Source organism: Polypterus senegalus, chromosome 5 (assembly GCF_016835505.1).
Source record: "Polypterus senegalus isolate Bchr_013 chromosome 5, ASM1683550v1, whole genome shotgun sequence".
Lineage (NCBI taxonomy): Eukaryota > Metazoa > Chordata > Cladistia > Polypteriformes > Polypteridae > Polypterus > Polypterus senegalus.
In genome coordinates this window covers 132,854,532-132,880,505 of record NC_053158.1, presented here as the reverse complement: position 1 = coordinate 132,880,505, position 25,974 = coordinate 132,854,532, and the positions used below count along the sequence as shown (strand labels likewise).

General features: G+C 40.1%; 1 protein-coding gene across 3 annotated transcripts in view; it reads right to left on the bottom strand.

The window, feature by feature from the left end:
* The window catches only part of riok1 (RIO kinase 1 (yeast)), a 113,944-nt gene that overhangs the window by 71,687 nt on the left and 16,283 nt on the right, over nt 1–25,974 (bottom strand). For 2 of the 3 annotated variants that reach the window (XM_039753372.1, XM_039753373.1), the window contains exons 1-4: nt 23,993–25,018; nt 15,842–16,043; nt 14,945–15,032; nt 254–323 (exon numbers count right to left, since the gene is read on the bottom strand). In XM_039753372.1, the coding sequence (XP_039609306.1) occupies nt 254–323; nt 14,945–15,032; nt 15,842–16,043; nt 23,993–24,063 (431 nt within the window). In that variant the 5' untranslated portion in view covers nt 24,064–25,018. Of the gene's footprint in view, nt 1–253; nt 324–14,944; nt 15,033–15,841; nt 16,044–23,992; nt 25,019–25,974 lie in introns of those variants that run through there. The other variant, XM_039753375.1, reaches the window with a different exon arrangement.

Below are 25,974 nucleotides of genomic sequence, written 5' to 3'. Positions count from 1 at the left end.
AGCCAATTGTCTAAAGATAAACCTAAACGCTCAGTCTCTATTCAGCAAAGAACAATGGTGGGGAGCTTTGGGGTGGAGAGGGATGTTAACATGGAATACTGTCTTTCCCACTTTACACTGTAGATATTTTGGCTGCAGGTTAAGCAACCATTTATTGGTAATCTATGAAAAATTACATATTTAATGATTTCATAATTACAGGAAAAAAAACACACAAACAAAGTCAGTATCAGAAAATATAAAATCAACTCACGTTCCAGAATCCTTTTGTCTCTGCATTTCAGTTACTTTGTTTATAATAGAGTCAGCAAAATTTAGCTTATCTATAAAAGAAAACAAAAATGCATTTTTGTATCTATTCAGATTTGAAATATGGAGTCCAATGTATTATGATTCCTCATGTAACATACGTATATTTGCTAAGCTATACTGCACTGCATATACAGATGTACTGTATATAAAGTTTTTTTTAACCAAGTCTGAAGCACTTTATTATTAAAATCTGAAAAACAGAAGATCCAGTGATGTCATTTAACACTCAACACAACAAACTTGGTTAAGTTTAAATAACAAAAAATCAAAACAAAGTATTCAAAAGCATACCTTCCTCCATCCACTTATTTCTAAATTTCCTTAATCAAGTTTTAAGAAGACATTTCAATACTGACTGCACAATATACTTAAAAATAGCCAAATATAAGAGCTGCATTGACAAGTAGAGGTGAAAGTATCTTTTAATCTTTTCCACTGATAATCAGAAAATGTTTCATGGACATTTCAAAGTTGTTCCTATAAACACTAGCACTTGATAAAACCATTAATGAATTACCTATACAAAGAGGCACAGCAGCAGAGTGGATAACGCTTTTGCCTCACATTCGCAGGAGCATGAATTTAAATCCCAGTCTGGGCACTTTGTGCCACTGTCTAACCCAACATTGAACATCTGTTAATTTAACAAATATTTTTTAATAAATTAAAAGAAATTAGAATTTTAAAATACAAATAACACTTTTAAACTAATTTAATCTAATTCACGGTCAGGAGGTGCCAGCCACAGGGGATGCACAAACCAGTGTGTTTCTTCGTGCCGGTCCCAAGCCCTGATAAATGGGGAGGCTTACGTCAGGAAGGGCATCCGGTGTAAAATTTTGGCAAATCAATATGTGGACAACAATACAAATTTCCATACAGGATCGGTCAAGCCCCGGGTTAACAACGACCACTACCAGTACTGTTAGCCAACAGGGTGCTGGCGGAAATTGGGCTACTGTTGGCCGAAGAAGAAGAAGGAGAAGAGGGGGGAGGCGTGTCCAGAGGCAGGAGGAAAGTAAAGAGAATGGAACTGAGGGTAGGAACTTTGAATGTTGGCAGTATGACTGGTAAGGGAAGAGAGATAGCAGATATGATGGAGAGAAGGAAGGTTGATATATTGTGCGTGCAAGAGACTAAATAGAAGGGAAGTAAGGCCAGGTGGATTGGAGGTGGATTCAAATTGTTCTATTATGGTGTGGTTGGGAGGAGAAATGCAGCAGGAGTTATTTAAAGATGGCGGCGACTGGTGTGGCTGGCCGTCTGATTGTCTCACTAATCTATGTTTTATCTTTGTTTTTTGTATTAGTTTATCCCAACGGCCACTGTCCTACGATCATGATTATTTTACTTAACATATTTTCTTGCTTGCTTTCCTCTCAATTTTCATCTCCTATTGGGATATTACATGATCCTCCACCTTTGTTCTATTCATCTGCTGACTTCTTCACCTGGATGCCGGTGTTCACCTGTATCAGTGAGCTGAATGCCTCTCGTAGACGCAAATGCACCCTCCGCTGACATGGAAAAAGAGTCGGTATTGATGTTAAACAACGCCAACTCAAGTCCCAGATCTTGGTTTCCCGATGCCAGCAAGTTGCCTACGACCCATCTTCTCCTGCACAGGACTCCATCCCTGGTTCATGAGCGCTGGACACCAGATTTAATTTCTACATTTCAAGGCGGCATCACTTTTCCTCAGTGTGCTCTCTGGGAGTAAATGCTGCTAATCTTCACAGCGCGAGCGCTTCTACTTCTATCAAGGCTGCTCTCTTGAACGTGAGATTAGTGTCTAATAAAACGTTTATTCTCCAAAACTTTATTATCTCAAATAATCTGGATTTGTTTTTAATCACTGAGACCTGGATTGTAAATGATGACTCTTCATGTTTTACTGACTTGGTACCATCAGGTTATTCATTTTTAAACTCTTCTCGTCCGACTCGTTGTGGTGGGGGCATTGCCACTGTTTTTAAAAGTATGTTCTTGTGTCGAAGCCTTACAAATTAATGATATATTCATTTCTGAATTCTCTGATCTCTTGGCTGATATCACCTTCTCCCATGACAACTTACGGTATTTATTGTTGGTGATTTTAACATTCACGTTTGTTGTCAAGCGAAACCTTTGGTTAATGACTTTTGATCACTATTGGAATCATTTGATTTTATCCAGCATATTAATATGCCAACTAACTCTCTCGGTCACACCCTTGATCTTGATCACGTGATATTTCAGTTAATGATATTCATTTATGCGATGTTTCTTTTACTGATCACTTTTCTATAATGATGGATTTGAATATTACTGTACATGGCCCTACTACTAATTGTGCTTCACGCTGCTCTCGCTTTTTAAATCCTTCTATTACATCCGATTTTGAAACCATATTCTCTAGTCTTGATGTGCATGTCCAATATGATGGCATTGATGATTCTGTCTTAGAATTCTTTTTGTAAAACAGTATTAGACTCAATTGCTCCACTCAAGATACACTGTAATAAGAGAAGAGACCTGCTCCCTGGCCAAACGAAACTACGTGATCGCTGTGCGCGCCTGTCAAACTGCGGAACGGCGTTGGAAAAAAGATGGTCTGATTGTTTCTAAACAGATTTGTAGGACTTCTCTATTCAATTTTCCAGGTTGCAGTTAAGAAAGCTAAACATGATTTCTTCGCAAATTTAGTTTCCTGTCATTCTAAGAATCCTAGGGTCTTATTTAATTCAATTAATGCGGCCATTCTGCGATGGGATTAAATAGCACTGTTCTTTCATGTGACCAATTTCTTTCATTCTTTGTCAGTAAAATTGATAAAATTCGCTATGGTATTGTTCCAACTGACTATGAACTTCCTAATGTTAAACATGGTATTGTATTTGAATCTTTTGATCCTGTCTCACTTTCACAACTAAAAAGAACTATTGACACGCTTAAACCAGCTCCGAGTCCTCTTGATATAGTACCACCACGCCTCTTAGTGGAAGCCTTTGATGTTTTGGGTCCATCTTTACTAGCCATTAATGATTCTATTAGTGCGGGGGTTGTGCCCTCATTTTTTAAGCATGCTGCAGTGCATCCTGCTCTAAAAAAGGCAGAATTATTCCCTGGAGTTTTGGCCAATTTTTGACCGATTTCTCAATTGCCATTTCTGACTAAAATATTAGAAAGAATTATTTATAATCAATTGGTTGATCATCTTAACTCTAATAATTTAAGATCTACCAATCTGGCTTTAAGCCTTATCATGGTGTTGAGACGGCCCTCCTGAAAGTATTCAATGACATCTCTATTATAACTGACTCAGATGGTGCTACAGTCGTTGTCCTCCTTGACCTGTCCGCTTCAGGTCATATCTAACTGGTAGACACTTTTCAGTGTCTCTAAATTAATCTTTTTCATCTACTGCTCCTCTTAAATGTGGTGTTCCTCAGGGATCCATTTTGGGTCCTAACTTATTCTCTATGTACCTTCACCTTATTGGAGCTATTTTTAGGAAATTTAACATTTCTTTTCACTGCTATGCTGATGATACACATGTTTATATTCCCATCTGTAATGAATCAACTTCTGAACTAAGATCCTGGATGGCTAATAATTTTCTTGATCTGAATCAAAATAAAACGGAGGTGCTTATAGTGGGTCCATCAGCTAAAGCCCAAATTATTATTAGGTAAGATCAAGCCTTTTTATCTTCTAGGGATCTTGAAAAAGTTACTCAAGCTTTTATCTTTTCTCGCCTTGATTACTGCAACTCGCTGTATTCTGGGATTAGCAAAACCCTGATACACAGGTTACAGTTGGTCTAGAATGCTGCCGCTCGCGTTCTGGTTGGGGCAAGAAAGTATGATCCTGTTTCTCCAATATTAGCTTCTTTACACTGGCTGCCTGTCAGTTTTCAAATTGATTTTAAAATCTTGTTGCTAGTTTTAAATCTTTACATGAGCTTGCTCCTGCCTATTTATCTAAATTGTGTGTTTTACACCAGACATCCAGAGTGCTTAGATCTTCTGGCCAGTTGCCTCTTGTTGTCCCTTGTACCAAGTGTAAAACTAAGGGGAACAGAGCTTTTGCAGCTGCTGCTCCTCGCCTGTGGAACTCTTTACCTCATTACATAAAGGAGTCATCTACAATTGAACTGTTCAAAATAAGATTAAAGACTCATTTCTATTCACCTGCATTCCGTGACCTTCAGTAATACTGATGGTTTCCTCATTGTGATTATATAACATTACTTCTATTTATTATTTATTTTATTTATGTTCATGTACTTTATTTCTATCCTTCTATATAAAAGCGGTCGGGATTGTCCTTCCGTCCCGTGAGTGCTACGCAGGCGCGGAGTTTCATACACACCCCGTCCATTTTGCAATGCACGATGGGATTTGTAGTTTCGTTTTTCCAGGTAAAAGATGATTTTCTACTGCAGACTGTGTGAGATCTTTTTCTTCTTTCTTACTATATAAAAGCGGTCAGGATTGTCCTTTCGTCCCATGAGTGGAAAGCGCAGAGGTATTCCGCTTATCACAGACTTACTACTTGCAACTTGCGGTACGAAGCGACATGATGTGAGCAGAGTTCTGGTGCTCCCATCGTTCCCTTGCTTTTGTGCGCGATGTGCTGGAAAAAGACTAAATTATGTCTCTGGAAATAATTAATGTTGATGGAGTACAAATGCCTCACCGCGTAGTAAATATCAGGGGGGCTCAAAAGGGCGACCTCAATATAGAAAAAAAGTTTAAATTTCATCACAAAAATAACAGAAACTACAAGTATTAAAGTAATACCGCTCAAATGCAATATAACCAAATTAATGAGTTTGTATAAAATATCAAATTGATCTACATATTGAATTGCCTTAAGAACTGGTCAACTTAAAAGTCGGTCGCCTTAAAAGGCGGATGAGCCTAGTTTATGTTATTCATGTTAATTGTATGTTTTTCTTTAATTCTATAATTGTAAAGCAATATGCCACAACATTCCTATGTTGTTTTAAATGTGCTATATAAATAAAGTTGACATTGACATTATTCTGAAAGAACAGTATGTCAAGAGTAGATTGAGACAGAGTAATGATTATGAAAAAGGAAATTGGAGGTGTGATGATGAATGTTGTTAGTTCATATGCACCGCAATTTGGGTGTGCAATGGGTGAGAAAGAAGATTTTGGAGTGAGTTGGATGAAGTGATGAACAGTGTACCCAAGGGACAGAAAGTAGTTATTGGAGCGGATTTCAATGGGCATGTTGGTGAAGGGAACAGTGGAGACGAGGAGGTGATGGGTAGGTATGGTGTCAAGGAGAGGAATGAAGGTCAGAGGATAGTGGATTTTGCCAAAAGGATGAACATGGCAGTGGTGAATATGTATTTTAAGAAGAGGGAGGAACACAGGGTTACGTACAAGAGTGGAGGAAGATGCACACAGGTAGATTACATCCTATGCAGAAGAGTTGATCTAAAGGAGATTGAAGACAGCAAAGTGGTGACAGGGGAAAGTGTAGTTAAGCAGCATAGGATTGTGGTCTGTAGGATGACGTTGGAGATCAAGAAGAGGTACAGAGTGAGGGCAGAGCCAAGGATCAAATGGTGGGAGTTGAAAAAGAAAGAATGCAAGGTTGAGTTTAGGGAGGAGGTGAGACAGGCACTGGGTGGCAGTGAAGAGTTACCAAACAGCTGGGAAACTACAGCAGATGTAGTAAGGGTGACAGTAAGAAGGGTGCTTGGAGTGACATCTGAAAAGAGGAAGGAGGAAAAGGAAACCTGGTGGTGGAATGAGGAAATACAGGAGAGTATACAGAGGAAGAGGATGGCAAAGAAGAAGTGGGATAGTCAGAGAGATGCAGAAAGTAGACAAGAGTACAAGGAGATAAGGCACAAGGTGAAGAGAGAGGTGGCAAAGGCTAAAGAAAAGGTGTATGATAAGTTGTATGAGAGGTTGGACACTAAGGAGGGAGAAAAGTACCTGCACCGACTGGCTAGACAGAGAGACCGAGCTGGGAAAGATGTGCAGCAGGTTAGGGTGATAAAGGATAAAGATGGAAACATACTCACAAGCGAGGAGAGCGTGTTGAGCAGATGGAAAGAGTACTTTGAGAGGCTGATGAATGAAGAGAACGAGAGAAAGAATAGGCTAGATGATGTGGAGATAGCAAATCAGGAAGTGCAACGAATTAGCAAAGTGAAAATAAGGACAGCTTTGAAGAGGATGAAAAATGGAAAGGCCGTTGGTCCAGATGACATACCTATGGAAGCATGGAAATGTTTAAGAGAGATGGCAGTGGAGTTTTTATCCAGATTGTTTAATGGAATCTTGGAAAGTGAGAGGGTGCCTGAGGAGTGAAGAAGTAGTGTGCTGGTGACGATATTTAAGAATAAGGAGGATGTGCAGGACTGCAGTAACTACAGGGGAATAAAATTGATGAGCCACAGCATGAAGTTAAGGTAAAGAGTAATGGAAGCTAGGTTAAGAAGTGAGGTGATGATTAGTGAGCAGCAGCATGGTTTCATGCCAAGAAAAAACAGTTTAGAGAAGGCCAGAAGGAGTTGCATTGCGTTTTTGTGGACCTGGAGAAAGCATATGACAGGGTGCCTCGAGAGGAGCTGTGGTATTGTATGAGAAAGTCGGGAGTGGCAGAGAAGTACGTAAGAGTTGTACAGGATATGTACGAGGGAAGTGTGACAGTGGTGAGGTCTGCGGTAGGAGTGATGGATGCATTCAAGTTGGAGGTGGGATTGCATCAGGGATCGGTTCTGAGCCCTTTCTTATTTGTAATGGTGATGGACAGGTTGACAGACAAGATTACACAGGAGTCCCTGTGGAATATGATGTTTGCTGAGGACATTATGATCTGTAGCGATAGTAGGGAGCAGGTTGAGGAGACCCTGGGGAGGTGGAGATATGCTCTAGAGTGCCTTTTTTTACTGCCACTATACACATGTACAATGAAATTAAAAGCAGCTCCTTCAGTCCAGACATATATGTAGAACAAAAGTAAATAAACAAATGGTGCAAAAGCTGCAGAAAGTTCTGCAACGCTATATGCATATACATATGGAAAGAACAACAACTACTGCACTATTGGATTATTGCACATTATTTAAATACTGCAAAGAATAAATAACTATTGCACTATTGGGTTACTGCACATTATTTAAATATTTCACAATAATGATGATCATGTACAGTGAGTAGTGGATGTTGGACCCCGAGAGTAATGATATTGTACAGTATACAGATATTGCACAGTTATTATCAGTACCATTTAGATATTGCACAGTTGATGAATAGAAGGAAGTACAGGGGTTGGGGGGTTAGACTGTGTAGTCAGTGCATGTGTGAGTTTAGAATGGTTATGGCTTTTGGGAAATAAACTGTTCATGAGTCCGTTTGTCCTTGTTGTGTTGCACCTGTAGCTCCCCCACTTACGGCAACAGGTCAAAAAGATCAGAGCTAGGGTGGGAGCTGTCCTTGATGATGTTTTTTGCACTGCTGAGGCAGCAGGAGGTGTAAATGTCCATCAGGGAGGGGAGAGGGTAGCCATTGATCTTCTGTGCTTCCTTTACTACTCTCTGAAGCCTCTCCCTGTCTGCTATGGTGCAGCTGCCGTACCATACTGTGATACAATACGTCAGCAGGCTCTCGATGGGTGAGCGGTAGAAGGTCAGTAGCAGGTTGAAGTCCAGGTTGTGCTTTCTGAGGACCCTCAGGAAGTGTAACCACTGCTGAGTCTTCTTGATGACTGCTGTGAAGTTGTCTGTCCAGGAGATGTCAGTGGAGATAAGGACGCTAAGAAACCGGAACTTATAGACACTCTCCACACACTCACCGTTGATGTAAAGTGGGGCTAAGTCGGTGCTGTGCCTCCTGAAGTCGACAATGATCTCCTTGGTTTTCCTGGTGTCCCGAGTCAGATTGTTCTTTGAACACCAGGCTGCCAACTTCACGACCTCCTCTCTGTCAGCTGCCTCATCTCCCTTTGAGATGAGTCCGACCAATGTGGTGTCGTCAGCAAACTTGACGATGAGGTTGTTGTTGTGGGCCGGACTGCAGTTGTAGTTGTAGAGACAGTACAGGAGGGGGCTCAGCACACAGCTGTTTGGGGTACCGGTGTTCTGTGTGCGAATGGACTGTTCAAAGCAGTCCTGTAGATGGGAGAGTGCATTTTCAGGCCAGGTTGTAACAGTCTTTATGGTGGGGCTGGTGCTGAGTCTGAGGGGGGGTGTAGGTTGGGAAGAGCAGGAGAGAAAGATAGTTGGGGTTCGGGGAGGGGTATAGCTCTGTACGCGTGCTTGATGTTGGAGTAAACATGGTCCAGAGTGTTCTCCCCTCTAGTAGAACACTTAACATGTTGATAAAATTTCGGGAGTACAGTCTTCAAGTTGGCCTTGTTAAAGCCTCCTGCAATTATATGAGCACCGTCAGGGTGGGCTTGCTGTGGTTTATTAATGGTATTCAGCAAGAGAGAGAGCGCTGTGTTTACATTGGCGTCGGGTGGAATGTACACAACCATGACAATCACTACTGTTCGCGCTCTCGGTAGAAAAAAAAAGGCCGGCATCTTACAGGCACGTACTCGTGGTCAGGGGAACAGTGTTTGTCTGTAATTGTCCCATTGTTACACCAGTTCTCATGCATGTAAATACAGAGCCCCCCTCCTCTGCTCTTACCGGATTCCTTTGTCCTGTCCCAGCGGAGCAAAGTGTGACCTGCTAGCTGCATGCTAGCATCGGGTAACCCCGGGTGAAGCCAGGTTTCAGTGATAATCAAAACACAGCAATCACGAACATAGCGATTTACAGCGAGTTGTAATTCCAAGTCATCCGTTTTATGCACCAGGGATCTGGCATTGGTGAGATACGGGCTCGGCAGAGGTGGCTTATGTGGTTGTTTCTTTAGCCTTAGCATATCTTCGGCCCCGCTTCCGCTTTCTTTCCTTCCTTTGTCTGCGCTGTCTCCTTGAAACGACAACAATCCACGGAGAGCCTGCTGGTCTCGCTATGTTGTCTGGAATGGTGTGTGTGTGATGAAAAACATTACAAACAGATGTCTGGCATTGGACACCGATGTCTATAAGGTTCTGATAGGTGTAGCTGATGTTCGCCGAACCGATCGTACATAACCAAGCAAGAAGTACAAAAACAACAAAAAAGCACTGAAAAGGAGAGCTGCGAGTCACTGCGACCATGCGCGCCGCCATACTTTCAGCTGTAGAGAGAGGAGAGGAATGAAAGTGAGTAGGAACAAGACAGAATACATGTGTGTAAATGAAAGGGAGGTCAGAAGAATGGTGAGGATGCAGGGAGTAGAGTTGGCGAAGGTGGATGAGTTTAAATACTTGGGATCAACAGTACAGAGTAATGGGGATTGTGGAAGAGAGATGAAAAAGAGAGTGCCGGCAGGGGGGAATAGGTGGAGAAGAGTGTCAGGAGTAATTTGTGACAGACAGGTACCAGTAAGAGTGAAAGGGAAGGTCTACAGGATGGTAGTGAGACCAGCTATGTTAGATGGGTTGGAGACGATGGCACTGACCAGAAAGCAGGAGACAGAGTTGGAGGTGGCATAGTTAAAGATGCTAAGATTTGCAGTGGGTGTGATGAGGATGGATAGGATTAGAAATGAGTAAATTAGAGGGTCAGCTCAAGTTGGACGGTTGGGAGACCAAAGTCAGAGAGGCGAGATTGTGTTGGTTTGTACATGTGCAGAGGAGAGATGCTGGGTATATTGGGAGAAGGATGCTAAGGATAGAGCTGCCAGGGAAGAGGAAAAGAGGAAGGCCTAAGCGAAGGTTTATGGATGTAGTGAGAGAGGACATGCAGGTGATGTGTGTAACAGAACAAGATGCAGAGGACAGAAAGATATGGAAGAAGATGATCCGCTGTGGCAACCCCTAACGGGAGCAGCCAAAAGAAGAAGAAGAGTGTCAGGAGGGGCCACAGCCTGCAGTACCATTACACGAGACCCACATCAACGAGATAGAGGTGGAGGCTGGAGGGTTGTAAATTAACCTAACATACACAATTTTATGTGTCGTTTTACTTTTACACCTTATTAGGAAAACTGAAAACTGTGGAGGGAAACTACCACACAAAAAGAATAAACATTAAACCAAAAAAATTCTATAAATTAATCTATTCTGTTTTTAATAAAAGTAATGATTGTTTCACTCAGGTGACATACAGTGTCTTACACCTGATTACATACAATGTCTTGTGACGGTGTGATCTATGAAGAAATGCTATACAAAGTAAAATATATTTACATTTATATTTCAGATCAAATGAATGCGAAATGTTTTAGTGCATCTGGAAGCATCATTTATAATCATAACATCTCTTTTACCAACAAAGTTGTATTTAACAAATTATGGGGCTAAATAGTTTTAACTTTATGTTAAGCAAAAAGGGGACATCTCCTTGACTGTCTCTCAATATTTCAAAATGCAGAAGTAATTAAGGTTAGGAACACACACTGATGCAGTGCATTGCCGCACCCACCACAAGACAAACCATCTCAGGATACAGATTAGGACCCGAGTGCAGCCATGCAACGGGTGATACCTCAGCACCACACTAGTTCAGATGGAGTGGAACTGTGTGAGGTTTTAATAATAATACATATCCTGTTGAGTCAAATAATTCAGACTAAATATAAGTATATGAGCATGACTTGCAAAGGACAAACACTCCCATCCAGCCAAACTAGTTGTACAAAATTAAAATATTTGAAACCTCCAAACCATACTATGCATTTATAAACAATGTTTGCTTTGTATTGAAAAATAATTACAGCCAGACATACTGTACATAAAATACATAACTGTATTTTTAAAAACACAATCTGCAATGACGTAATCATTTATCATTCTGCCTTAGACATTTCTTCTGTCTACACTTCAAGTCAAGGTATTTTTCGGTCATCATGTCTATAATTTTTGTTATTCCTGGGAAATCTTTGTCACTGAAGCCATTTTAGTTAAAAAAAAAATCTCAGACTCTCTGCATGTTTGAAATGTGATTGCTTCATGAAAAAGAGTCCTTAATTATGGCATAATGGGGCAGGAGACGTGGAGATTCTGAGGAAATAAGCTACATGATTTGTCACTACTTTTACTTACTTTATTGTTTAAAAATATTTTTATGAGGCAATTCAGATTATTCATTCCACATTAAAATACAGTAGAAATCTGAAAACATGTTATGTTAAAACTTAATAAAAATGATCATGCTTTCAAAATTAAAGTTTTATATAATGGGTTAATCCAAATTATAAATAGGTATCACAGTAATCCAATCACATAAATCTGCAAATGACAATTAATACACATGTACTGTATTCTCAAAATAGTTTCCATTCATTGATATTTCTGGGTCTTTTTTCATCACACAAGTTCTATTAAGATTCAGTATATATAGTTTTTAATTTTTTGTTCCCTCAATACAGCACTGTCTAAGCAGCTCCACACCATGATGCTCTATCTGCCACACTTCACAATTGTGGAGAGGTTTTGGCGAGGGTAAGCGGTGCTTTTTCTTTTAAATGCAACATACACACGCACATATATATACACATATACATATATGTGTGTGTGTGTGTGTGTATTATATATATATATATATATATATATATATATATATAAAAATGGTACAAATTGGTTACATGAGATTTAACATGCAAAAATGGATTGCTTTCTGGCATTAAAAATTCAAAGAACAAATACAAAGAACAGTACTTTTACAGTTTGTAGCGTTCATGGTAACACTATAACCACAAATGCTAGGGCTAATTTCTGATTTTTTACAAACCTGCCACTGTAATCAAGGTCGGGCTCAAAACGTTTTGATCACCCATCATATAAACAACAACAACATTTATGTGGACGTAGCTCAGAAAGTTTTACAAAATTACTGAAAATAGTTTAAAAAAATCATTGACATGCTTGGAAGTTTTCCATATTTCATCATTACATTTTGTCTGAAAAATAAAATATCATTACAGTCATTGCAATTGACAAAAACAAAGGCTGGAAATATGTACCCTGCACTATTGTCCCACTCCTTTAAGAAAGTTAACCTTTTTTTTTTTATTTAACTTGCATATTCAAATTAAAATGTGATTTTTCAAGTCAACAGCATTTTTTAGTAAATGTACAAAATAACATACGCAAAGAGCTCTAAAAAACATTTATTTGTTATACATCTGTTATTATCCTTGGAAATTCCTAGTTCATCTTACTATCATCACTGACTAATATTATTGTAAGAAGTGAGGGAATCCCACACAAGTAAACTCACTTTTCTCAAAATTATTTCATTTTTTCTAGGTGCAGTAAAGCAATTTAAACTGTCCAAGGTCCTGGTGTGTATTTTACTTTTTATGGCCATAGAGCTCTATTGTACTCTACAACGCGATGCTGAAAGTGCTGACAAGTTACACTTCTAGTTATAACATAGTATAATGTTTTCAGCCTTGCTTACTCCATTTCAGGTCCACAACAGGACTATCCTAACGGTATTGGAAACAAAGCTGGAACCAGACCAACACATGATATCAGTCCAATTATTTTTTTTTTCCACTTCAATTTATGCACAGACCCCACACTCGCAATAACACAAGAGCCAATTCAGAGTTGTCAAGTATGCTAATATGCATGTTTTTGAGGACGTGGGAGGAAAAAAGAAGTAGAGGAAAGCCATGCAGATATGGGGGTAATATACAAAATCCAGATAAGTAACAACTGGGAGTGGAATTCTAACTCAAAAGGCTGGGTATGCAGTTCAGTGGTAGATTACTAAGCTACTGTGCCACCTCACATTGCAAATTATTTACACCTACAGTGGTGTGAAAAACTATTTGCCCCCTTCCTGATTTCTTATTCTTTTGCATGTTTGTCACACAAAATGTTTCTGATCATCAAACACATTTAACCTTTAGTCAAATATAACACAAGTAAACACAAAATGCAGGTTTTAAATGATGGTTTTTATTATTTAGGGAGAAAAAATCCAAACCTACATGGCCCTGTGTGAAAAAGTAATTGCCCCCTGAACCTAATAACTGGTTGGGCCACCCTTAGCAGCAATAACTGCAATCAAGCGTTCGATAACTTGCAATGAGTCTTTTACAGCGCTCTGGAGGAATTTTGGCCCACTCATCTTTGCAGAATTGTTGTAATTCAGCTTTATTTGAGGGTTTTCTGGCATGAACCGCCTTTTTAAGGTCATGCCATAGCATCTCAATTGGATTCAGGTCAGGACTTTGACTAGGCCACTCCAAAGTCTTCATTTTGTTTTTCTTCAGCCATTCAGAGGTGGATTTGCTGGTGTGTTTTGGGTCATTGTCCTGTTGCAGCACCCAAGATCGCTTCAGCCTGAGTTGACGAACAGATGGCCGGACATTCTCCTTCAGGATTTTTTGGTAGACAGTAGAATTCATGGTTCCATCTATCGCAGCAAGCCTTCCAGGTCCTGAAGCAGCAAAACAACCCCAGACCATTAAACTACCACCACCATATTTTACTGTTGGTATGATGTTCTTTTTCTGAAATGCTGTGTTCCTTTTACGCCAGATGTAACGGGACATTTGCCTTCCAAAAAGTTCAACTTTTGTCTCATCAGTCCACAAGGTATTTTCCCAAAAGTCTTGGCAATCATTGAGATGTTTCTTAGCAAAATTGAGACGAGCCCTAATGTTCTTTTGCTTAACAGTGGTTTGCGTCTTGGAAATCTGCCATGCAGCCCGTTTTGCCCAGTCTCTTTCTTATGGTGGAGTCGTGAACACTGACCTTAATTGAGGCAAGTGAGGCCTGCAGTTCTTTAGACGTTGTCCTGGGGTTTTTTGTGACCTCTCGGATGAGTCGTCTCTGCGCTCTTGGGGTAATTTTGGTGGGCCGGCCACTCCTGGGAAGGTTCACCACTGTTTTTGCCATTTGTGGATAATGGCTCTCACTGTGGTTCGCTGGAGTCCCAAAGCTTTAGAAATGGCTTTATAACCTTTACCAGACTGATAGATCTCAATTACTTCTGTTCTCATTTGTTCCTGAATTTCTTTGGATCTTGGCATGATGTCTAGCTTTTGAGGTGCTTTTGGTCTACTTCTCTGTGTCAGGCAGCTCCTATTTAAGTGATTTCTTGATTGAAACAGGTGTGGCAGTAATCAGGCCTGGGGGTGGCAACGGAAATTGAACTCAGGTGTGATACACCACAGTTAGTTTATTTTTTAACAAGGGGGCAATTACTTCTTCACACAGGGCCATGTAGGTTTGGATTTTTTTACTCCCTAAATAATAAAAACCATCATTTAAAAACTGCATTTTGTGTTTACTTGTGTTATATTTGACTAATGGTTAAATGTGTTTGATGATCAGAAACATTTTGTGTGACAAACATGCAAAAGAATAAGAAATCAGGAAGGTGGCAAATAGTTTTTCACACCACTGTATATCTAAATAAAGTATATACATTTTTTAGTTTGTGACATCAAGAACGTAAATAGAGAGTATCACAATATTGCATACAAGTTACTTTTATTTTACTAATGTGTGCATAGTATGTACCATGCTGAATTCCATATCCACAATATAGTAACAATGGCCAAATCCCCAGGTCACAGAAAGCTTTTCTGAAAATCTTAACTCACCTAAATTGATTTTGTGTTCATATTTTCTCAGCATCTTGTCAGAAGGTGTAGATATTTTTGAGGTACGGCTTGGGTTCTGGGGATTTGACTAAAAAACAAAAGTAAATAGGTATTAATAGGAGTAGGCCAATATCTCTCTATTACAAAAAAAAACTTGCGATGATACAAGACTTTTTCCCTGTGACAAGACGTGATCTTTTGAAGACAGACAGAGACACTTTCACTAACACATGCAGAGCAGGTTAGAGATAAAAAGTCTCACAAAAATGACAGCAAACATCGTATTAGTGCAAACAAACGGAAAATATTACTCGGTGAAATAATGGAACAGCAAAAAGAGATCGAATAGTGTCTGAGGATGTCTGGGGGAGAAGACAGACAAGATAGTTAGACAAAAGGACAGCTGCTGTACAGGCTTTTAAACATCTGATGCGTCGCACAGAATGTAGATCACGCGGCACGGCAGCAGCAAGCCAGCTGCTGATCGAGCAAAGAGAAGGTTAAAAAAAATGTATTTGTTTCCCATTGTATCACTGTTTAAAAGGGGTTTTCGGAGGAGTGGCTGCGTCTCCTTGGGGTGCGTTCAGCCCCTCCTCTTCACAACGGTACGTAGCACTGCTGGGGGTGAAGCTTCCTAATAATGTCAAAGTATTAAGAAAATACAGCAACAATTCAAACATACAGTGTCTGTCTGTGTTAGTTTGACATATTGACATATTCTCTAATAAATATATCAAAACATTCAGAAAATATTAAGAATGACATATTGAGAGATGAGATATTTTTTGTGTAAATCTGAAAAATTATTTAACTACAAACAATATAGGTACTTAGGAAGCTCATTTCTAGTAATCTTTTGAAAGCACATATTTAAATGGGTAATTAACTGGAAATTACCTGTTGGTTGCTCCCCTTGAAAGCTGCATATCGTTTTGTAAGATCACCTCCAGAATCTCCCCAATCCCAGTCATCCTCGACATCTTCATTTTCAAAATCTTCATCATTTCTTTCTTCCACTGAGGCATCAAGTGTTAGGCTGTTCACATTATCTTCTAATGTTATCAATGAACCAATATTCTTTTCATTAACATTGCCTTCACTATAAAAGAAAAAAACTTATTTTTTTTAACTTTTGAACGTACAAAGTTAAAAAGATTGATATTTTAACAATACAAAAAGTCCTCAGATTCCAGTGTACCAGGAGTTTGATCTACACCACTAAGATCATATGCTGCATCTTTAATAAAATAGGCCTTTTCTAAAAAGCAGTATTATATAAAATATAAGGGTAAAATAAACATAGCTCTAGTATCTATATATATATATATATATATATATATATATATATATATATATATATATATATATATATATATAATTCACTAAGGCAAGACAACCATGGAAAGCATGCCGGAAGGGGCGTGGATTCACTAAGCCGCCGACAAGTGAGACACCTATGCACGCAGGAAGGAGCCACGCCCACCAACTCCAAGGCCATTGGATACGAAGAAGACTTGCAGGGCCACATCCACCAACTCAGACGCGACGACACAGAAAAAATGGCGTCATTTATATTCGTTTGTCGTAGAGGCCACATGCGGTGCAGGTCAGGTTAATGTCATGTGCATGTCATGCACCTCCGAGCTAAGTTGGCTGTTCATAGAGGCATGTTTCTCGCAGAGGTGAATCACCATAGGCAGCGTGTGAAACAGTTTGCGAGGGGTATCCCATGGGATCCTTAAAAAAATCCTTTACAACTAAGGTTAAAGTACAATGAAGTAAGCATTCTTTAAAAACCAACTTTTCGGTTACGACGCACGACCGCATGCACCATAGCAAACTGTTTTACACGCTACATACAGCTATTCGCATCCGCGACAAACATGCGTCTTCTTAGATGCTCCTGCAGGAACACGGAAGACGTTTTCCTGCCCACCAACACTCCTTTTTCACCGGCCGGCGTCTACCCTCGCTCTCTAGGCATTCACACTGCCTGCCCATTTGACCGGACGCAAAAACTCAACGACCACCCAGTTAGTCCCTTTTGTCTGTGGTAAGAGTCAACATGCACGTCTGAGCCACGCAGCGTTTTGTTATGCCACGGGTTCACTATTGTGTTGTATTCTGCTCTCTCCAGAGTTCCATCTTTTCATTCACTTACTGTTGTATTCTCACACCAACCCGTTTTAGACATTCGTGTCTTTCCAGAACTGTTTAGCATTCAATAAATAATTATGCACTAGATTGACCACGTGCCTACCCAGCGCAGGGTGGCGTGAGTAAGCCATTGAACCCCATTCGGGCTGCAAGCCGTGGAATTCCCACTAAGTGTGACTCATACGCTCCCACTCATTATGTCCTTACCCTTTCTGAACACCCCCCTCTTACCGTGGTCGGGTATCTTGGTGGATTATATAACTGTCTTTCCAGAAGTGTTCAACCATCAATAAATAATTATGCGTCGTTTGTTATGCCGCGGGTTCACTATTGTGTTCTATTTTGCTCTCTCCAGAGTTCCATCTTTTCATTCGCTTACTGTTGTTTTCTCACACCAACCTGTTTTAGACAACCACGTCTCTCCAGTAGTGTTTAGCATTCAATAAATAATTATGCATGACACTGAGCATGTGTCTACCCGGCGTGGGTAAGCCGTTGAACCCCAATCGAATTCCCACTAAGTGCGACTCATACGCTCCCACTGCTTACGTCCCAACCCTTTGTATACACCCCCCTTCCAACTCGCTACTACCGTGGCCGGATGTCTTAGTGGATTATATATAGAAAAGCAGCCAGATCCGGACAAAGCAATAAAAAGTCTACGTCAGTCACACGTCATCTGGACTGTATAAAGACGATGACTCAAGTGACGAGTTGGAGGTGGGCACATGAGCGGGCAGTGCATACTGAACGAGAATCAGCAGACTAGCATGACGGACGGAGCTGAATGGACGTCCTTCTCCTCTCCTCCCGTTCCAACCTCCGCGCCGTGCACCCCCATCTCTCCGTCTGGCATTAGAAGGCGCGAGGACGGTCCGCCAGTTTTCAGTCACGGACAATTGTGTGTTGGTTCGTTCCGTGCATTGTTACAATGTTGCTTTTCTTGCTGATTTATTACATTAACGATTTTTCAAATGTTACTTTTCTCCCTGTGCTTAAAAATCATTAAAAAAACGGCCTGATTATGCGGCGTATGGTACGCCGCGGGTTGGCTAATTTATTACATTTTGAGAATTACCCTTTAAAAGTATTTGTGAGGGCCAATGATATTGTGGCTTTTTTGGGAGGCTGTTCACTTATGTCATTCATTTGTTTTCTTTAAACAATCAATCCATAACAAAGTTTCCTCAAGCTAGAATCAATACCATCAGCAACTTTCAGCAGCTTATTTACTTCAAGACACACTTTTGCACATTACGGCAGATTTTCAGTCATCTATTAACCTATCAAAAACATCTTTAAAACACAGAAGGAAGTAGGCACAAAGACAAAACTCTGTAGCTGTGTAAACCACATACAGAGAAGGATGAGGCCAGGAATCAAATCTGAGCTCCGGAAGTTGTAAAGCCTATAACACAATGTCAATGCAAGTTCTTTTTGGAAAGTTAAAAAAAAAAACAAAGTCTAAGCGTATTTTCCATATGGCTTTGAACAGTATTTAAAAGATGGGCTGACATCCCAAGCAGGAAGGAGGGTGGTCCTTTAATCAGATGGGAGGCCATAAGGGAAGGACTTCGATGGACAGGCATCCCAGGTGGGTTGATTGCAGGTACTTTTCCTGGCTGGGAAGATATTTTGGAAGGGCAGTGAAAGACTCCCTTAGTATATATCCCTTGGGTACAGCTCCTATTTGTACAACTGCAGGGCACCTTGTGAATTGTAGTGCTGACAGACAGCCCTATCATGATATATGGGAAGTGAACTTAGACATTTTAAGGAGGTTCCATTTGAATCGCAAGTGCTTTCAGTGTGTAATCATGTGGCACCAGAAGTATTCCCAGATCTGGCATAAAAGAAGCCTCTCAACTTCATCCAAGGAGTTAGAGTCAGGAGGTGGAGGACAAGGCCTGCCTCGAGTAGATTAGAGGAGTATTATTATTGAAATTGCACTTATGAGTACTAGTTTTGAAGAAATAGCCTGAAAAAGGTATCTCTGTATAATACAATTCATTATTTATTCATTACTTGAACCCATTGCTGGGTATGTGCAACGGTGTCCGGAACGCACCCTGTTGGGTCACAATTTTAAAAGGTAAGTTCTTAAATGACTTGTTGTAATGGGAAGGATTTTAGTAGAAACAAAGGTATCACAATTCGTGATTCAAAAAGACTTCTAGAGTATAAATATAGCATCCATACCAGAAGAAGATGCAGACCATTCATAACAAATAAAATGTTGAAATCCAAATTGAATTTGCAAAAAAATACAGCGATAAGACTGAAAGAGGCAGTCGTTAACAGCCTGGAAAAGCATATCAAAAGATGCAACCAACCATTTGGTGATGCCAATTAGGTGCAATGCAGCTACTGCACGTAAGGCATATGAAGTCACATATTAAAAAGAGTTATTTGACTACATTTATTTTAAGATTATCTGTTACTATATTTTTACTCACCGAATAAATTGGTGGTCTGCTGCAAAAAGTGCCATCTTTTTATATTGTTTAAAACATCTAGATGTCAATACCAGGATATAAAAGCTGAAATTGTGAACTCTCAACTCATATCCATCTTTTGCTCTCAAACCCAAATGTCTTCAGTATACAGTGCATCCGGAAAGTATTCACAGCACATCACTTTTTCCACATTTTGTTATGTTACAGCCTTATTCCAAAATGGATTAAATTCATTTTTTCCTCAGAATTCTACACACAACACCCCATAATGACAACGTGAAAAACGTTTATTTGAGATTTTTGCAAATTTATTAAAAATTGAGAAAGCACATGTACATAAGTATTCACAGCCTTTGCCATGAAGCTCAAAATTGAGCTCGGGTGTATCCTGTTTCCCCTGATCATCTTTAAGATGTTTCTGCAGCTTAATTGGAGTCCACCTGTGGTAAATTCAGTTGATTGGACATGATTTGGAAAGGCGCACAACTGTCTATATAAGGTCCCACAGTTGACGGTTCATGTCAGAGCACAAACCAAGCATGAAGTCAAAGGAATTGTCTGTAGACCTCCGAGACAGGATTGCCTCAAGGCACAAATCTGTTACTCCATCATCCATAAGTGGAAGAAGTTCGAAACCACCAGGACTCTTCCTAGAGCTGGCCGGCCATCTAAACTGAGCGATCGGGGGAGAAGGGCCTTAGTCAGTGAACCCAATGGTCACTCTGTCAGAGCTCCAGAGGTCCTCTGTGGAGAGAGGAGAATCTTCCAGAAGGACAACCATCTCTGCAGCAATCCACCTGTATGGTAGAGTGGTCAGATGGGACCCACTCTTTAGTAAAAGGCACATGGCAGCCCGTCTGGAGTTTGCCAAAAGCCACCTGAAGGACTCTCAGACCATGAGAAACAAAATTCTCTGGTCTGATGAGACAAAGATTGAACTAACTCTTTGGTGTGAATGCCAGGCGTCACGTTTGGAGAAAACCAGGCACCGCTCATCACCAGGCCAATACCATCCCTACAGTGAAGCATGTTGGTGGCAGCATCATGCTGTGGGGATGTTTTTCAGCGGCAGGAACTGGGAGACTAGTCAGGATAAAGGGAAAGATGACTGCAGCAATGTACAGAGACATTCTGGATGAAAGCCTGCTCCAGAGTGCTCTTGACCTCTGACTGGGGCGACAGTTCATCTTTCAGCAGGACAATGACCCTAAGCACACAGCCAAGATATCAAAAGAGTGGCTTCAGGACAATTCTGTGAATGTCCTTGAGTGGCCCAGGCAGAACCCAGACTTGAATGCGATTGAACATCTCTAGAGAGATCTTAAAATGGCTCTGCACTGACGCCTCCCATCCAATCTGATGGAGCTTGAGAGGTGCTGCAAAGAGGAATGGGCGAAACTGGCCAAGGATAGGTGTGCCAAGCTTGTGGCATCATATTCAAAAAGACTTGAGGCTGTAATTGCTACCAGAGGTGCATTGACAAAGTATTGAGCAAAGGCTGTGAATACTTATGTACATGTGATTTCTCAGTTTTTTCATTTTTAATAAATTTGCAAAAACCTCAAGTAAACTTTTTTCATGTTGTCATTATGGGATGTTGTGTGTAGAATTCTGAGGAAAAAAATGAATTTAATCCATTTTGGAATAAGGCTGTAACATAACAAAATGTGGAAAAAGTGATGCGCTGTGAATACTTTCCGGATGCACTGTATAGCACAAACAAATGAATCAGCCTTGCAGTTAAAAAACTTTCGAAGGGGACTGTAAATAAATACTTCTCATTTCTGTACAATTTTCTTGCTGCATATAGTGTAAATGCAGAATGTTTTTGTAAAGTGTAGGGAAAGATCCATCATTTTATGGAACATTCTTAAATATTTTGTTTACTGCAAATTATAGATCAATATGTTGACACCTCCTGTGGGCCTATCACCTGCTGGAGGAATAAGGGCCAGTTGTAATGTGACCTTGGCAGCAGTCGAAGGCAGAGCACTTGGCCGAGTGGAACTCAATCACATGACTTTTGGGACATGAAATGTCACCTTTCTTGGAGGGAAAGGAGGTGCAGTACAACTAACTAGATATAGTAGGCTAATGTTCACCTACACGCTTGGTTCTAAAACCAAACCTCTTGAAAGAGGCAGGAGTTTGGGGAGACCATGAAAAGAGAAAATTAATCAGGCTCAAAATGGTACTGGCAAACCATCAGGTGACTCATAAGGGGAAGGAAAGGCTTTACCAAGGCTGTTCTGAGCAAGGGTGGAGAAGGGCTGACCCAGACTGAGGATGTAGTCAGGCAGTGGAAGGAGGTCCTGAATCCAACAGACACGTCCCCTGTGGAGAAGGTAGAGCCAAAAGCTGATGGGGGATCAATGCCCATTTCCCTGTGGTAGTTTAGCAACGTTGCTGTGGCAAGACCCTGGAGGTGGATGACATCAGTGCAGAAAGGCTGAAGGCTCTGGACATTGTTGGGCTGCCATGACTTTTCAATGTTGTGTGGTCATCAGGACCTGTGCACCTGGAGTGGCAGCCCCCATTTTTAAAAAGGGGAAACAGAGGGTGTGCTCCAACTACTTGGGTCAGCCTCAGCCTCTCTGGAAAAGTTTATGCCATGGTATAAGAAAGGAGACTCCGTCCATTTGTGGAACCTCAGATCCAAAAGGAGTAGTGTGGATTTTATCCAGGCCGTGGAACAGTGGGCCAACTCTTTACCTTCGTGCGGATCCTGGAGGGGGCACCAGAGTACGCCCAATCTGTTTTGTATACTTACAGAAGGTGTATGACCATGTACCTCAAGGGATTTTGTGGAGGGTGCTGGGAGCGGACGGGGTTCTGGGGCATATAAAAAGTGAGAGCTCTGTCTGCATACTTGGAAAAACATCAGCACTGCTGCCAGTAGGGGTGGGACTCACCAAGGGCTTTGCTTGGTCTCATATCCCATTTGTGATTTTCATGGATAAGACATCAAGATGCAGCCAGAGAGGAGAGGATGCCCAGTTCAATGGCCTTAGAATTGTGTCATTGCTCATTGCAGATGATGTGGTCTTGTTGGCTTCATTGGGTTGTGAGCTTCAGCACACATTGGAACAGTTTGTGATTGAGTGTGAAGCAAAAGGGATGACGATCAGCGTCTCCAAATCTGAGGCCATAGTCCTCAGTAGGGAAAAAGAGTGGACTGTCCTCTTTGAGAGGGAAGTCAGTTACTGCCTCAAGTGAAGATGCTTAAGCACCCCAGGGTTTTATTTATGACCGAGGTGAAAAGAGGTGGCGAGATTGACAGATGGATAAGGGTAGCAAGAGCAGTTATATGGTCGCTATACCAATTTGTAGTGATGAAGAAGGAGCTGAGCCAGAAGGTGAAGCTCTCAAAATTACCAATCGATCTATGTCTCTACTATGGTCGTGAGCTTTGGGTAATGACCTGGCTAAATTGAGCTTTCCGTGCTGGGTGGCTGCACTCTCTCTTCAATATTGAATGAGAAGCATAGATATCCAGGAGAGGCTCAGAGTAAACTAACTGAACCTCTGCATCAACAAGAACCAATTTAGATGGTTTGGGCATCTGATATGGATGCCTTCCTGTGGAGTGTTTCATGGACACAAACAGTTGGAAGGAGACCCCAGGTTCACTGGGAGGATTATATCTCCTAGGTGGCCTGGGAAAACCTTGGGATCCCACTGCCTGAGGTGGTAAGTGTGGCTGGAGAAAGGGACACATGGGCCTCACAGCTAATACTGTTGCCCCACCACCCACCAAGTTCGTTTGGATTAAAAGTTTAGCGCAAACTTACCGCACACAGCTTCTTTTCGAAAAGAAAACCATCGCAAAACTTTACATAAAACAATCCAGTTTAAATGTCAGCTAAATAATTATATCTTATGTTGGGTAAAAATAAATCGGCTGCCAACTAATGGGCACTGTGTACATACGGATTAAGATGTATCAGCAAGCAAGCATATTTCGACTTTTTTTGACTAATGTAATTAATCGTTATGGTAAAGTAATTCACTTAAAATGTAAACATATTGATAAGAACTTAAAAGCGAAAAAACTACAAAAAAGTAAATGCAAAATTTGACATCTACCAGTATTACAGCGAATAAAGAAGTCATTCCAGTTCGTCTCTTGTACCAGTGGTTCTCAACCTTTATTTCTCCAATGACTCTCCATAAATAAGACTGGACAACCGCACGTTTTAGCGTACGTATCGATCAACGATTTTCCTTTTAATAAACCGATCCATAACACAATTGTATGATATAAATAATTAAAAAATATTTTTGTAGCAGCTGAAAATTTAGTAAATAAGGTTATAAACAATATTGATACACCTTTTTCATAGTACTTTTGAAACTACAGAATTACTTGCGCATTGGTATAAAATGTCACCCATTATTAAACATAAATAGTTTACAGTTAATGAAAAGAACATACCAATCCGATGACTCTGCGTCTTCAAACTGACCCACCACTGCGTCACTTAAGAAACTACTAACATCAGCCATCGCCAGTAAACTCTTGCTCTCCACATGTAACAGCAGCGAAATACGGAAAAAAAACAGTAATTAGCACTCTACGGAAGCTCAATGTGGACACACTTACTGTGTGACGCAAGCAAAAGAAAAGAAATACTTCCGCTTGTGAACGGAATATAATGTATCAAAATAAAAGTATCTTAAGGCCTTTAGATGTCATTTTGTTGGATGACGCATTTTCAAATACTGTATCTTCAAAGAAACGAAGTATACAGAACTGGGTTCTGATATTTTGCACTATACAAACCGCTTCATTTTTGCGCAGTGTCGTCCTGGATCTCTTTTAATCCATCATATAAATTCACAAAGATGGATACAAGAATGTTTTTTCAAATTAAAAGTATGAAAAATTAAATAAGGCAATTAAAAAGAGATTAATTACAAATGACATAAACGTAACAGAAAAGGTGTCCAGACACACAATGTACATTACAGTGTTAACAATATCGACCTAAAATAGCTATTCAGTATATAAGGATTAGTACTGTAAATCGTACTTTTCGAATTTTAATAACTCAAAAAACGAGATTTGTGGCAATGTAAAACAGGATTAGATTGTAATCAAAAACAGGAATAAGTGTCGCTCACTGTTCCTGTAACCCTGTCAGTAAGACTTCACCCAGGCATTATAACAGACACAGGCATTTTTCTAATTTGAATATTTCAAAAAATATAAGGATCGGCAAAGCATTAAACGGGTGTCGCAATCTACTGAAACTGTTTTATTTGGAGCAATTATCAGTCATTGAAGAATTATGTTGCTGTGTCATAACCAGTAACCACAACATGGCTATTCTCCACATTGGCGTTAGGGCCATTTTTAGCTTGAATATCTCACATATAAGGATTTCGAGAGCATTAAAATCTATATTAAGATCTCCAATATTAACATTACTTAAACATGTGAGATTTATGTCACAGTCTCAACAACATCAACCTTAACATTTTGCTTTTCTATATATACATGGGGCTTTATGAGAGTATATCAGGAATTGAGAATATCTAAACTAAATTTCTTTTACTTAATTTATATTCTTAAAATTGCAAAACATATTCAGGTGTGTTTGCTTGAAATCAGTATACAACAGATCAGGTGTGAAAATTCTTTTAAAGATTAAAAGGACAATAAACAGTAAGATGCAAAAATATGTCTGGTGAAAAAGATAATTAAAACAATGATTCTTGTTTTACCCAAAAAGCAGAAGAAAGGAACATACCATAAAGTCAGAAGAATAAGCATAGAAAAGAACAGTAAAAAAAAAAATCCTGGAATTAAAAAAATCATATAACATTTAAAATGTAAATACATAATTAATTATTTAAAATAATATATGTGTAGATTAGACAGATCAAATGACATACTGAACACAAAGGTACACCATGGTTATGTAGTAAGGACCATTTTACAAGTTTATGTCCGCTTTTTACTTTTTACCTTTGAATTGTTTCCGACATCTTCCATAAAACAAACCTGTGCTGAAGGTAAAGGCAAGGAGACCATGGCCAAGTCAGTGATGACTCCATATTGGTCTCTGATCTGGGAGAAAGTATAATGTAGTTTGTAGTTTTCCATAATATAGAAAAGTATCTGTAGATGCCATATCATCAAGCAGAACATTTTTTTTTTAATTGCAGGCATATTCATTAGGTTAAACATACTATTTTATTACTGTCACACACGTGCGCATGGGAGGCAGCTAAAGGGCTTGAGTGAAGGCAGTTCAGAGGCATGCCGAGGTGTGGCAGAGTGCACTGATTCTTTTTCTACCTTGCCTGTAGACCATTCCCAGGGGATTTCACCCGGCTCGCCTGACATCACTTCCGGGACTGAGCCAATGGAAGTCGGCCACACCAGCTCCAGTCCCTCTTATGTCACGTCCG